The sequence below is a fragment of the Drosophila innubila genome, chromosome X (assembly GCF_004354385.1).
Source record: "Drosophila innubila isolate TH190305 chromosome X, UK_Dinn_1.0, whole genome shotgun sequence".
NCBI lineage: Eukaryota > Metazoa > Arthropoda > Insecta > Diptera > Drosophilidae > Drosophila > Drosophila innubila.
Window position 1 is genome coordinate 31959754 of NC_047626.1, and position 13953 is coordinate 31973706.

General features: G+C 34.7%; 2 protein-coding genes across 5 annotated transcripts in view; one reads left to right on the plus strand and one right to left on the minus strand.

Annotated features, from left to right (window-relative positions):
- The window catches only part of LOC117784746, an 84169-nt gene extending 80771 nt beyond the window's left edge, over positions 1-3398 (minus strand). Inside the window, exon 1 of the mRNA XM_034622558.1 lies at positions 3091-3398. The gene's annotated coding sequence lies outside the window, so the exon portion shown is untranslated. The remainder of the gene's footprint in view (positions 1-3090) is intronic.
- Positions 2943-11178, plus strand: LOC117784790 (transmembrane protein 41 homolog). Of its 4 annotated transcripts, none has more exons than XM_034622621.1 (6): positions 2943-2956; positions 5400-5580; positions 5631-5678; positions 5739-6000; positions 7806-7934; positions 10605-11115. In XM_034622621.1, the coding sequence occupies exons 2-6, from the start codon at positions 5442-5444 to the stop codon at positions 11113-11115; spliced, it is 1089 nt and encodes a 362-aa protein (XP_034478512.1). In that variant the 5' UTR covers positions 2943-2956; positions 5400-5441. The 4 variants fall into 4 exon arrangements, with proteins under 4 accessions (XP_034478512.1, XP_034478520.1, XP_034478503.1 ...); XM_034622629.1 differs by lacking the exon at positions 2943-2956 and having other exon boundaries at positions 5163-5580; positions 5739-5805; positions 5836-6000; positions 10605-11178; XM_034622612.1 differs by lacking the exon at positions 2943-2956 and having other exon boundaries at positions 5164-5580; positions 10605-11178.
- Positions 11179-13953: the final 2775 nt, after the last annotated feature.

Genomic DNA, 13953 nt, shown 5'->3' on the forward strand with positions numbered 1-13953 from the left:
AGCCAGGTTGGTATTCATAAGGCAGGCAGGCAGGCACACACTGGAAAATTCCTAATTCATACAAAGCAGCCGCAAAAACAGCTACTGCGCTTTCAGTTGTTGAGCTGGTGTCGTGACCGGCTTGGTTCATCTCTTACCCGGCTGCTGCTGTTGTTGTTGTTTTTGTTTTTTTTTTTACTTACCTGTTTACTGCCTTTGAACTCTTAATGAGATTTTTAACGCAGAGAATTGCATAGATGGAAACCTGATATAATTATGAAATTTGCATGCACTAAACAGCAATGGAAGCCGGATTAATATAAAAGGTGATAGACGAACACCTAAGAGAAAGGACAACAATAATATGTACGATTAAAATATACATAAAATGTTCGAAAATATCGAAATTTTATTTTAATACCATATAAATTTTATGTATATGTACACGTTTATACATAGTGTTCTTAAAAAGCACAAAGGTTTTATTAAGTTTGTCAAAAGCAAAGAATACAAGTACTAAATTCAGGCCTGTTCCGAATTCGGAACGTCTTTTAAAAGTAAAAACGAAACGAAAACGAACGTTTTACGGAATTGGGAACAGAAAATTCCAATTCCGACCGAAATGGACTTGTTTTTACTTTTCGAACTCGGTTTCGAAAACGTTTCGATAGCAGTAAGTCATCGACTTTATCAGCTGTTTTAGCCAATGAAGAAGCAGAAAATGCTTAAATAATATAAATTGCTATTTTAATTCTGCAAAATGCCGCTAACTATGGTTATTGGTTGCTTGCATTTTTGCATTAAATTTTTTTGTCACCAGCTGATTGCCTGGCTTGTGCATATCGACATGAGCCAGAGTTGTCATGAATTCAATAATAAAAACATTCAATCTTCAATTTTTCTCTTAAATCCGATTGTAATTACTTAAAACTGTTTTTGAAAATTAATTTTGAATATTTCATGTTAAATATAGCACATGGAAGCTAAATTAGACTAAAATTTCGTTGTTTGAATTTTATTAACAAAAAGTAAAGTGGAATTCAGAACAGCTCGGTTGCCGCTCGATTTCGTTTTGTATGCACTATTTTATAGATGTTTATAAAAACAATCATTTAAAATATACTTCAACTTTAAACAGTTAAACAGTTAAACTGTCATGTTAAAAGTTTCTAATAATGTTCAAGGTTTTTTGAATTTTCAGTTTATTGTTTAAGGGAATTATTTTAATGATTCATGTAGCATTTACTTTTTATTCCGCTCGCTCAACAGCACACGTCTTGAAAACGACATTAATATTCAATATTTTTTTTAGTTTGTCCATCATACTGGAAAAACAGTTGTTTTTTTTTTGATAATTTCACATTTGCAACATGTGTATTTTTAAGAAAAAGGGCAAAAACCGTCAAAAATTATGAATAACATATTATTCTAGATGTTTTTGTTAATAATTTTTTAGCTCAACTTTTTCTATATCTTTTTCTGTATAAAAGTAATACTCCACAGAAAATGAACACAGCTATTAGTATTGAACTAAAAATACACATGGACAATACATTACAATATTTCGAAATTGCGCAAATATGCGCAAAAGTTGTTAACTCTATTTAAAAATATACATAAAAACACACTACCACATTAGCAGTTTTTGTACACTTCAACCCCCTATATCTTATGAATCAGGTGAGTTACCAATAGTCTAAATATGCAATTTTAGCAGATTTTTCATTCTTTCTCTATACATTTTTGGTCGTCTTTTGCACCCTTCGAGATGCTTTTGTAACCAGCGTGGTCTGCCGATCACAGTGATAACTCAAGAAGTAACAAAGTATTTCAGACTAAAAGCTTATTTTCGACCGATCGTTTTTATGTCAGATTTACAATCTGCGAATTTGGTTGAGATAACTCAAATAATAATAAAACAATTCATACATTATCTTTATAATATAGTCCATCCAATACGAAGTATTACAGTATTCTTCACAAGAGAATAAATAGTAAGAAATTATACCCTCGAGAGAAGCCGACTGTGAAACTGTGCGTCGTTGATATCTTCTTCCTTTGTCCCGAAACTGCAAAATTTTTAATCATACTCGATCTGTTTAAGATATATTTTACAGGAAAATAAATACCAAATTTATCGGGTCTGTTCCGAATTCCGAAAACGAGTGGAATTGCCGAAAATCGAGTTGATTGCTGTTTCGAATTCCGCAAATCGACAAGAATTGTCGTTTTCAAAACGTGTGCTGTTGAGCGAGCTAAATCAAAAGTAAATGCTATAAAAAACATTAAAATAATTCCCTAAAACAATAAACTGAAAATTCGAATAACCTTGAACATTTTCGGAATCGTTTAACATCACTACTTTAACTGTTTAAAGTTGAAGAGTATTTTAAAAGAATTTATTTACAAACATCCATAAAATATAGCATACAAAACAAAACCGAGCAGCAATGACTAAACCGAGCTGTTCTAAATTCCACTTTACTTATAGTTATTAAAATTCGAACAACGAAATTTTAGTCTAATTTAGCTTCTATGTGCTATATTTAACATGAAATATTTAAAAATAGTCTTAAGTAATTCTAATCGGATTTAAGAGACAAATTAAAGATTGAATATTTTTATTATTGAATTCATGACAACTCTGGTTCATGTCGATATGCACAAGCCAGGCAATCAGCTGGTGCACAGTGCACAATGCCAACACTCGTTTTGTTCAAACGATCAGATCGATCATGGTACTCGAGGCTCGAGCGATCAGGTATGGGTAATGAATCGGTTTCAGATTTTTCATAGGTCGATACATCGATGTACCGATGGTTTTTACATCCCTACTATAGAGCTTTCCATGCGCGATCAAACAAGTCTGCAAACATATGCATGTATGTACGTAGATATGTATGTACATATGTATGTATGTATGTACGGGTTTTCATAGTGAAAGTTCTCATTGCGAGTTGAGTTTGGTGTTTTATATGTATGTACGTTGTTGTATTTTTTTTATTTTGATATGCAGCGACGTGTGACGACGAGACGCAACGTACGAACAAGCTCGTGCGTGTTCATTCATGCACACTCCCTCCCAACCCTTTGTTTCAGAGTTCAACTTACCCAGAAACCATTTCTAGTAAATTTGTTAATCCAGTTTTCGTTGTTGTTGGTGTAGTTGTTATTGATCAACTTTCAATTAGTTCTTGATATGGTTAAATTCAAAAAAAGTACACTCAACAAAATATACATATGTATGTATGCTTGCAATGCTTCTTCACGGTCACAAAATTTTAAGTTTTCAACATCGATGATGAAAGCGACACCGGTTTCAGTTTAAATTTTTTTGTTTGTAGGTACGTATGTAATTAATATAAACTCACGAAACTCGCTCACTTGCCAAAAGATCGCAACCAACTGACGGCAAACTAAGCGAGAAGAAGCAAAAGAAGAAGAAACACACCTGCACTCAGGTACAAACATGAAAATGCCTATGCTGCTGTTGCTGCTCTGACTGCGACTGCGCATGCGTCGCTGTATGTGTACGTTTGCGTGTATGTGTTACTTGTAGCTTCGATTGTGACGGCATGCAAGTGTTTACAACAAAAAAAAACAGCTCAGTAACTTGTAATATCGTTGCAGCCGATAAACATAAGGCATGTATGTTGTAGTTGTCCCATAAAATCACTTAAAATAAATAGCAACAAAATTCAGCAAGCAATGAAACAAAAAGAAAACAAAAAATTAACGTACGAAAAACACAAACACAACGACAAACGCAAGCGTAACCCAAACTGTCGACGCTTGCAAAAAACTCGAAACTGTTGATCGTGTGGCCCTCATAGAGAAGCATCAAAATGCCAACAACGAAAAAAATAAATACAATGAAAATGAAAAAATACTAGATTTCAGTAGATGTGAGTTGTTCATGAGTACCGTTGGGTTTTCTAGATCAATTAGCTGAATAAGCTCACTCGTTCATTCTTGAGTCGTAAACTAAATCAATAATATTCAGGGAAGCCACAGAAATCGAAACAACCAAAAATCAACTTAAGGAGATTTTAGGTGATACAGACCCCAGTTCAAGATGATTTTTAAATCTCCATCATTTTGGCCGGAGATTAAATCAAGTTCACTAATGTAATTGCGACATCATATTCTGCGGCAATTTCTGACAGCCCGTGACGCTAGTCAAAGTGTTCACATTGACGTCACTTAAAATGTGCTTCACAGCGCTGTGCCAAGCCAAAATGACTGCCGTCAATGTGAACACTACTTGTAATTTTCACACAGCGCCACGGCATCAGAAAGTTCACAAAAATTTATCATTGAACAAGCTCGTGCGCAATAAGCAAGTTCCACAAAAAGAATAAAAACAAACAAGTGGCACGCTTTTTCGTCCAGCAAACAAAATTAATTGTATTCATATTTATCAAATAATGATTATATGTGAGCTTTTCACACAACTTCGCTAGCATCCCTTCCTTCTTGAGGTCAAATTATCATTGGAAATTAAAAAATAATTATCCAAAAAGGAAATCAATTTCAAGATCACATTAATTTAATATTATCACTGCGGACGGCAGTTCGCGTTAGAGACGAAAGCATCAGCTAAGTTGGAAAATTTGCTACGACTGTCCGATCAGATCGAGTTATATCGCTCTTTTTATTAATTTATATTTTTATTTAACATTTTTATATTAAACTGAATTTTGTTCGTCACAAAATTGGATATCAGAAATTTTGGGGCTAGAAATTGCTTTCGTCTCTAGACTTTTACCTCGTGTAGAGGTTTTTTTTGTGGGTAAAATGTACAATTAATCCATTTCAAAACACAAGAACTGCAAAAAAAAAACATAATAAGTCGTGCCACAGTGTCCCAAAAGAACCAACTTGCTCGATATGCTTGGCACGGGAAAAAAGGTTCATTTGAGCTGGTTCTACTAAAACAGCGGTCAAACTATTTTCTGTCAAATCCGTGCCAGCCTCTGGCACAAAAAATATGATGCACGGAATGACACCGGTGTTCACATTGAAAGTGACACATTTTTTGTGCCACTTGAATTTTATGTGTGTTCAAATGCGTGCCCCTATGTAAGCCCACCATTAGTGGTTTCGAAAAGCTGAATAAGTTCACTCGTTCATTTAAATGAACCGTGCATTAGAACTTGTTCTGAACGAAACAATACAATTCTAGCAAAAACATGTATTGTGGGTTGGTCACCCCTGGTCACACCGTACAGAGTGTTACGCAGAGCACACAGTAGTCCGACGAGCTCGTTGTTAAATTGCTAAATAAAATTAAAAGACATGAGTTGTTGTTAGAAGCAAACAAAGCTCATTGCAATAAGCGCTTAACACATACACATGGCAGATACACTATTAGTTAAAATTAATAGTTAAAACTGACACAAATTGCCATTTGTGTGCAGTGTGCTTTATATTTTTTCACTGTTTTTATCGATTATTTTTGTATGTGTATTGGGACTGTTGCTGGCGCGCGAACACGCACACTCATTAGTATACAAAGAAAAATAAAAACAAAAACAAAACAGTTGCTGCATTTAGAAGCGGAACACAAGAACAACAACAAAGACAAATACGGAAGCACAGGTAGGCGAGTGATAAACCGTGTTTCTTTTTGATAATGTCTTGTAAAACAGAGAATAGCAGTAGTGTATCACTAATTAGGGGCAGCAGCCCTCAAAGTGGTAAGTGGCAAATCAACCCCCTCGACTGGTTTACCCTCTGATTAAATTGCTTTTCAACAGAAAGTACTGATAAGATGCAACGAACTGCAGCAAATGGGAAGCATAAACCACCGAAACAATTGTATCCACAAGATCAACCACAACAACATCCACAACAACAACAACAACAACAGCAGCAGCCAGTGATGCCACTTAATAAACAGGCCATGTCTGCGGACGAGCGAAAAGCCACCAAGAAATCTTTAGTCATTGTCGTTGCATTATTTGTTGCCAGCTTAACAGCAATGTTCTATGTCTATGCAATATTTCCCGAATTGAACGCGTAAGTCACAAATCAAAGCGAAATTCAATTAATAATATGTTGTCACCTCTGTTTGTGTCCCCTGAGCTGTGTGTGTGTGTGGAGCTTACACCTAACCAAGTCACGCCACTTAGAACTCACACACTGACACATGTACACAAACTGAGATACATTCACAGGCAGACAAGCTTACACCAAGTTCGCACAGTGTCACAGACAGTATTGCCAAATCAACCTTTTTCCGGACAGATTTGTGACTTTTTAAAATAAATTTTTCTGAAACATTCCCTATCCGGAAATCGAAAAAAAGAGAGTGGCATCCATGTTAAGTTGACTCATGATCTGATTTATGTTTGCTTAAAAACAATTAAAAAGTTGAAATTTTGATTTGCACTGTTTTTCCGTCTCTTTTTAAAATATTTGTTCTATTTTTGTCATTTTTTTGGAGTCCGTCTATCCTGTTTTTCTTATCGAATTATGGCAGCACTGGTCACAGACCGTCACAGTGCCAGAATCCGATAGATCCTAATAAATATCCAATTTACGCTTCCGATCCTTTGCAAGTATCGCTTTTTTTTTTTTAATTTGGAACCCTAGATGCAGAGCTGTGTGCAATTGTTACATTTATCTGTGACGCAGTGTGAACCTATCGTTAATGCTTTGCTTTATGATACAATAATGTAAGGTAGCTAAAACAGTGGAAGTATGCCAGCGAAGAAATAAATATGTACGTTAATCAGAAACTGTGTGCGTGAGAGCAAGAGAAAACATTTCATAGCCTGCTTACATACTGAACAGTATAAAACAGCAAAAATCGAGAGCGCACACCAATTTTGCCACTTTAGCATTTTCCAGGCTACATTTGGCGTATTTTCAGCTGAATTGAACGCTTCAATGTGCGCACTTGCATGAGTGCAGTGTGTTTGATTTTTTCCTTACAGCTTTTAGCTCCGTTTTCAGCTAAAGTGGGCGCGAGTCCTTAGCCTGTTTATATTTTAAAATGCTTGTCACCCTATTTTAGCCTTAAACCCGTACAGCGTTAATTGCAATGAAATATGTGCCCTGAGTTATGGCACACATGATAACTATCTCAGTCCCGACCTATCCTATAAATTTTGGTGCATAAAAAGTGTTGGAACCAATCTTTGGATGCATTTGTAGATATATTTGCATTAACTTGGTTCTTTTGAATAAGAACCTTGTTCCAAATCGGTATTTCCAATTTCCTTAGATCGGATAAATAATGCCAAAACTATGAATCAAGGGAGTCACAGAAAGCGAAATCAACCGAAAATCCCTAAACTTCATAAATTTTTGTGAGATTTTTAATTGGTTTCATTTTCTGTGGCTCCATTCAATATGCTTTCAGCTCTTAAGATTTACTAAGAGGAGAATAGTACAAAGAAAAAAAAAGAATATAGATGGCATACTAAATGTATTAATATTTTAAAATAAAACAAGAATTTAAATTGCTTTTTGAGACTTCTCAGATGTATAGTATTTTAATGTCTAGCTGAGAGCAATGTCTCCTTAAACTTGTTCAAAGAGATATTTTAGAATTTATTGTCAATTTCTATAAATTTTACATCAAAATATCTCTGATATAGTTATTAAACCTATTAACAAGACATAGAAAAACCGGTCCTTAGTTTAGCAATTTTTTAATTTCAAATCTAAACTACTTTTACTGTTAAGCTCTGTCAACACTGGCGCTCACTGAGATGTCGCTACTTTATATTATTGTATCATGCATAATTACACTCGTGATCAACGTTCTTTGTGCTCATTTCTCTCTCTCGATATGTATGTATGTATTCTCTTTACAGCTCTGAGAAGCAACATTTGAAAATACCACGTGACATACAAGATGCTAAGATGCTTGCCAAAGTTTTGGATCGCTACAAGGACATGTATTATTTTGAAGTAATGTTCGGCGTTGTGGTCGCTTATGTATTGTATCCTTTTTTACGACAACATAATCGAGTCAAATCAACAATCTAAACATTTTATACTGTCTATTAACGTACTTAAATGTGTATGTATGTATATACCCGATTAGATTAGAACAATGGCTTTTTACTTATAACCCTGGCTCACGTACTTATAACCCTGACCCCATTTTAAATAACTATCAAAATAGACAGAAAACGATCGTTTCATGGTCAACACCGAGGCACGAACACAACCACTCACATACATACATATGTACAATACTAATTCCCAGCAGTTCCAGACCTCAAAGAAAAGTTGGGGAATCCATGTGGACTCCTCGTGTAACTCTGCCGAAAAATCCCTAAGCATTAAATTGAAAAAAATAATACATATATTTCAAAATTTTTGTTTTTTTTTTTTTTAATATATGAAACATATGTATATATTTTTTTAAGAAATGACAACAACATCAGGGACAGCGTTAGGGACAATCAAGCAAAGGGAATTTTAGTTCTGCAGGGCTTCTTCAATATTATGCATGGCCATGCTTATTAGCATTGCAAGTAGGAAGCACGAAAATGAAGAACGACAACAATCAACAACATCAAATACATACATACATACATAAGTATGTGTGTGTGAGCATGGCACACATTCGCGACCAGCTGATGGCGTTGTTGTTTTCGTTGGAGAATTCCTCTTTGCACTCTATCTCATTGGATAATACTCGTGCCTCAGCTCTCAGCTGCGGAAGCAAAACTCTCCTGCTGCTGACTCACACAAAAAGCTCTCTCTCTCTTGTTTGTGCTCTCGCTGTGATTGGAATTATCGTCTATTCGACGCACGTTTCTGTAAACAAAAGCATCAACCCAGTGGGAAGTTCTGCACTGAGTTAAACGCTTACCCAGTAGGAGCGCTCGGTTACTTTCAGGTTGGAAGGCATACGATAACTATGTATTAGTAAGTGAGATCTTGTGTGTAATCTTCTAAAACAGCTGAGAGCTGAACTAGTCAGATGTTCCGAATTTATTCGTATCAAGGAATCAAACCGAAACCAATATCGGTTTCAGTTCCGGTCCGTCCCGAAACAACTATTGCGGTAAACGGTTCTATTTCGTTTTTTCTTTTCGGTTCCGGGTTCAGTACCGGCACATACCGGTACAGCAATTAAATTAAAACAAAAAGTAATTTAATCCTATAAACAAAAATATATTACCAGATTTGTACATACATACGTATGATATGTTTATATTTTATCGAGATAAACCTAACTTCAATTTAAAGTTTTGATACCCGTTACTTAAAAAATAAGTATATTGTGTTCGTTGGAATGTAGGTAACAGGGAGAAGGAGGCATCTCCGACCCTATAAAGTATATATATTCTTGATCAGCATCAATACCCGAGTCGATATAGCCATGTGTGTCTGTCCGTCTGTATGAACAAAAGGATCTCAGAGACTATAAGAGATAGAGTCACCAAATTTGGCACACCGATTTCTATATACTCACGCAGATTAAATTGTTTCAAATTTAAGCCTTTCCCCCCTCCGACCCCGCAAATCGCGAAAAACTACCACACCCACGGTTATTAAGATAATACGTTTTTTTGTGGTATTTAACGTTATCTAATAGTATTATCAATTATCTCACTGAATCGCATAAAGATCGGACAAGTAGAACGACAGTTATGGCGAATTAAAGTTTTCAGAGCAAAACAAATATTTTCTTTAAAGTACTTTTATATAAGAGAAGTAAGTAACGGGTATCCTATGGTCGGGATCTCGACTATAGCCTATCCGACTAGTTTTTTTATAGAAAGCAAAATAAGAAATTGAAAGAAATTAAGTCTTTATAGCTACTATAAACGTTTTTTAAATATTATTTCTTAAAATCAGAAATAAATGAATTGGAAAACAAGTGACTATTTTGTCAATATGACTCATATTATAAAATTAGACGGCAAAAAGCTGTAGCTTTTGAACTACATATGTTAGGTGAAATATCGGTCTGAAATGTGAAATATGTACATATGCTTAACACTTCAAAGATAATTTAGACCACAAAATAAAAGTAGGCGTGGAATGAGAAAGGGCGTAATTTAACAATGGATTGCTAAACCGCTTATTAAATATTTACATAATCAGAGATAAAAATCAAATTTGGTGAACTCGATTTTGTCTTTCAGTAATTTTTTGAAAATTACCCCAACTTTGGAAACTTTGCTAAAAATATAAAACCTTCTTTATAAATTACCTTAACCAATTATTAATCGAACCTTATCAAAATTTTTGCCAAACGAAACAACGCGGAAATTGAATTTTGACACGTTCTTTAGCCAAATGAGCCATAGTGTATGATGAACGCTTCATTTGCCATTTTCTGTTGTTGTACATTTGCCATTTTTTGTTGTTGTACATTTGCACGCGTTTACTGCTTGTGGAGATAAGGGATTACGGTATGCGGGTGCAAGTCCCATTGTCAACTTGTGTTTTTTACCTATAAATAGCCGACCATCCCTGCCAATTGGCAGTTTGTCTGATGATCTGTTTTTAGCCCAATCTATCTTGGCATAGGCAAAATACTTAGGTATCTCACATAACTATTTGTTTCATGTGTTTAAAAAAAAATACTCGCGTACCTATATTTAATACAGCTTATTAAATTGGTTGCCTTAACTTAAAGATTTTTATAGCCTACAAACATTTGCCATTCCTGGTTCGTTATTCCTGTCGATCTTACTTGGATTCTTATATAAATTTCCGATTGCCCTGTTCCTAATTTGCTTCTGCTCTGCGCTGGGCGCCACACTGTGCTACACGCTGTCGAATCTGGTTGGACGCCGACTCATACGACATTTCTGGCCAAAAAAGACGAACGAGTGGTCCAGGCATGTGGAAGAGTATCGCGATAGCCTCTTCAATTATATGCTTTTTCTGCGCATGACACCAATATTGCCCAATTGGTTCATTAATCTGGCATCACCGGTAATTGGTGTACCACTGCACACATTCGCCTTGGGCACATTTTGTGGCGTCGCTCCTCCATCGGTGATCGCCATACAGGCGGGCAAGACGTTGCAGAAAATGACTAGTTCAAGTGAAGCCTTTTCCTGGACTTCGATGGGTATATTGACACTTTGCGCATGTGCCTCCCTGCTGCCTGGGCTCCTCAAAAATAAGTTCAAGAAGAAGAAGAAGGCGTAAATCTCCAAGTTCCTGGAAACTGGAGCCGAAGTGATCTGAGCATAAAACTAAACGTACCAAAAAGCGGAGGAAGATATCATCAGATATATTGATTTGGGTTGTTTTACAATTACAAACATAACATAAAGCACATACACATATATTCTCTATTATAATTTGTCTATGCATTATGTGCTATTTCCAAAAACACCAAACACATTAAATGCATGGGTACCATAAAACACACTGTAATTACAAATGCAAGTTGTTATTAACAAAACAAACAACACACATAAAACTCCGAGAATCAACTATTTAAAATATTTAAGACGTCAAATATTTCTGTTATTTTTTATTTTAATTTTTATTTAAAAAACAACTTTTGCATTATATATTTTCAGAAATTGTATTAAGTTAGTGAATATTTTTTGTTTAGTGCTATTGCAGTATTTACTAGAAATATTAATAATTAAACCAATTAGCAAAAACCAATAAATTTAATGTGTGCGAGTAAATACAAGCTGAAAAAAAAGTTTTTTTTTTTTTTAATTTGCGTATTATTTATTATATCGACCCCTTTTTGCGAAATGGTTGTAAGTGGTTATATCTTGCGGAGAGTACGGGAATTGGCATCCAAGATGAAGCGATTTGACCCCGCTGGAGTTTTTCTTGTTAAGTCACAGACGACAGTTCGCGCTAGTGACGAAAGCCGACTAGCAATATATACAGCTAATATGGAAAATTTGCTATGACTTTCCGATCAAATCGAGTTATATACTGATCGAATGGCTTAGTCCTAACTTACAAAATGGCTTGCTAAAACTTTTTCTATCTCACTTGGGTCATGAGATAAGGGGGTGTAATTGGGAGTGGTAAAATTTTAATGATTGCATCTTATAAGGCTGTTGGGGCCATTTGGTAAAATTTTTAATTAATTAAAAATTCTGATTAAAAATACGCGTCGATTGATACCTCAATCACCCAAATCCGATAACTGGTTCAAAAGATAAATAAATTTGAAAATTTTATTGTACTTCTCAAAATGAAATGAAAAGTCAGTTTGTCTGTTTGCTTGTTCGTCCGTATCAAAGCGCTAGAAAACCTTAGATGTAATGATTTGGATTTATTCCTTTTCGAAATCTAGAAATGTTTGTTCTACGACTTTTTGAAAAACCCTTATTTTAGCAGGAAAACGCTATTTTCCAGGTGATATACGGTTTTTAGCGAACATTTTGGCGACTTCTTACAAAACGGCTCTAAGGATTTGAGTATGTTGTAGTACGTAAAGATTTTGCGTTTTTTGGTATATGAAACATAAATTTTGGTTGAGGGGCTTGGAAGATATTATCTGTTAAGTGAATATAAACATTTTTCTATTGGTCGAAAATCACGTTTAAGTACGAAAAACTTTTTGGTTATATGAGATATCTCAACCAAACTGATACAATATGCATTTAATTTTGTTTTATATATCCTGACCAAAGTTGGTTCAAATCGGACCACTAAATCATATAGATGTCATGGGACCGATCGGGTCAAAATTAGGTTTTTGAATGAAAAACTTTTTTGTTTTATGAGATATTTTAACCAAACTTAGAGAATATGCATTTAAGTTCGACTTATAGATCCTGACCAAAGTTGGTTTTAATCGAACCACTACATCATATAGCATTCCTAGGACCGATCCGGCGATATCCAAGTCTTAGCATGAAAAACTTTTTTATTTCATAGTAAGTACGGGGTCTCCGACTGTAGAGTATGCTCGACTGTAGCAACGCGAGCGAAGCGAGAAGGGAGCCCTCTAGTTTTTTTTTATAATTAAAGATTTTTAAAATTTTTTTAAATATGAAAGAAATTCAACAAATATATTTGTATATTCTACTATTTGCCTGCATTAATGATAAAATTACAATGTCATAAGCAATTGCAAAAATTTCTGATATTCCACCAAAAACCTCTACACGAGGTAAAAGTCTAGTGACGTAAGGAATTCTAGCCCCAAAATTTCTGATATCCAATTTTGTAAATAAAAATATAAATTAATAACAAAAAAAAAAAGAAATTGCTAGAAATGGCTTTCTTCACTAGACTTTTACCTCGTGTAGGGGGTTTTTTTTTTGTGGGATATACTTTACAGGGTCGCCCACGCCTTCTTCTGCCTGTTACATACTTTCACAAACTAAATATACCCGCAAAGGGTATACAAATTTTAGTTTTATTGGTAAAAAAGAACCCCCTCAAATAGAGGCCGATTTATTATGAATTTAGCCGTAAAAATTAGTTTCCATACAAAATTGCCTATTTTTGTTGCCAAGGAAAAAAATCAAAAAAGTAGATTTTACATGAATTAAAAAATTTCAATGGGTACTTAATGGGTTAAGGAAAGCTTTGTATCATTCAAACGGCATTTCGAAGACCTTTCCATTGAAATGTACATATATGAAGTAACTTTAAACAGCGAGTATATTTAACTTTAGTTTTGTGTAAATACTTTTGACCACCCCTGTATGGCCAGCAGGCAAAGAACTAAGGACTACGCTTTAATATCATGTTCTCCTGGAATGACCATACCTATATGGCAATTGAAAAACGTGTGAATTATTGCGACAATTTTATGCAACGCAATCGTTTCTCCCAAAAACATCCGGTTAGGAATGAATGCCAAAAAATAATAGTAGTGGAAAATTACCGTTGGATTTCAGACACCCATAATTTCTTCGTTTCGCACTTTATTGGGTTAAAGATACCTGTTATTTACTAGTTTCTAAATTAACAATCAAAAAGTGTAAATACCATTTGTTGCCACTATAAAAACATCAAGTGAATTTTAATTAATAAATTTGTAATGTATTAAGTATG

Coding starts and splice junctions, on each gene's coding strand:
- LOC117784790 (XM_034622621.1), top strand. CDS start 5,442: ATGTGTATTGGGACTGTTGCTGGCGCGCGAACACGCACACTCATTAGT. Junction 5,581..5,630: donor AGACAAATACGGAAGCACAG/GTAGGCGAGTGA, acceptor CTTGTAAAACAG/AGAATAGCAGTAGTGTATCA. Junction 7,935..10,604: donor GTTGTGGTCGCTTATGTATT/GTATCCTTTTTT, acceptor AGATTTTTATAG/CCTACAAACATTTGCCATTC.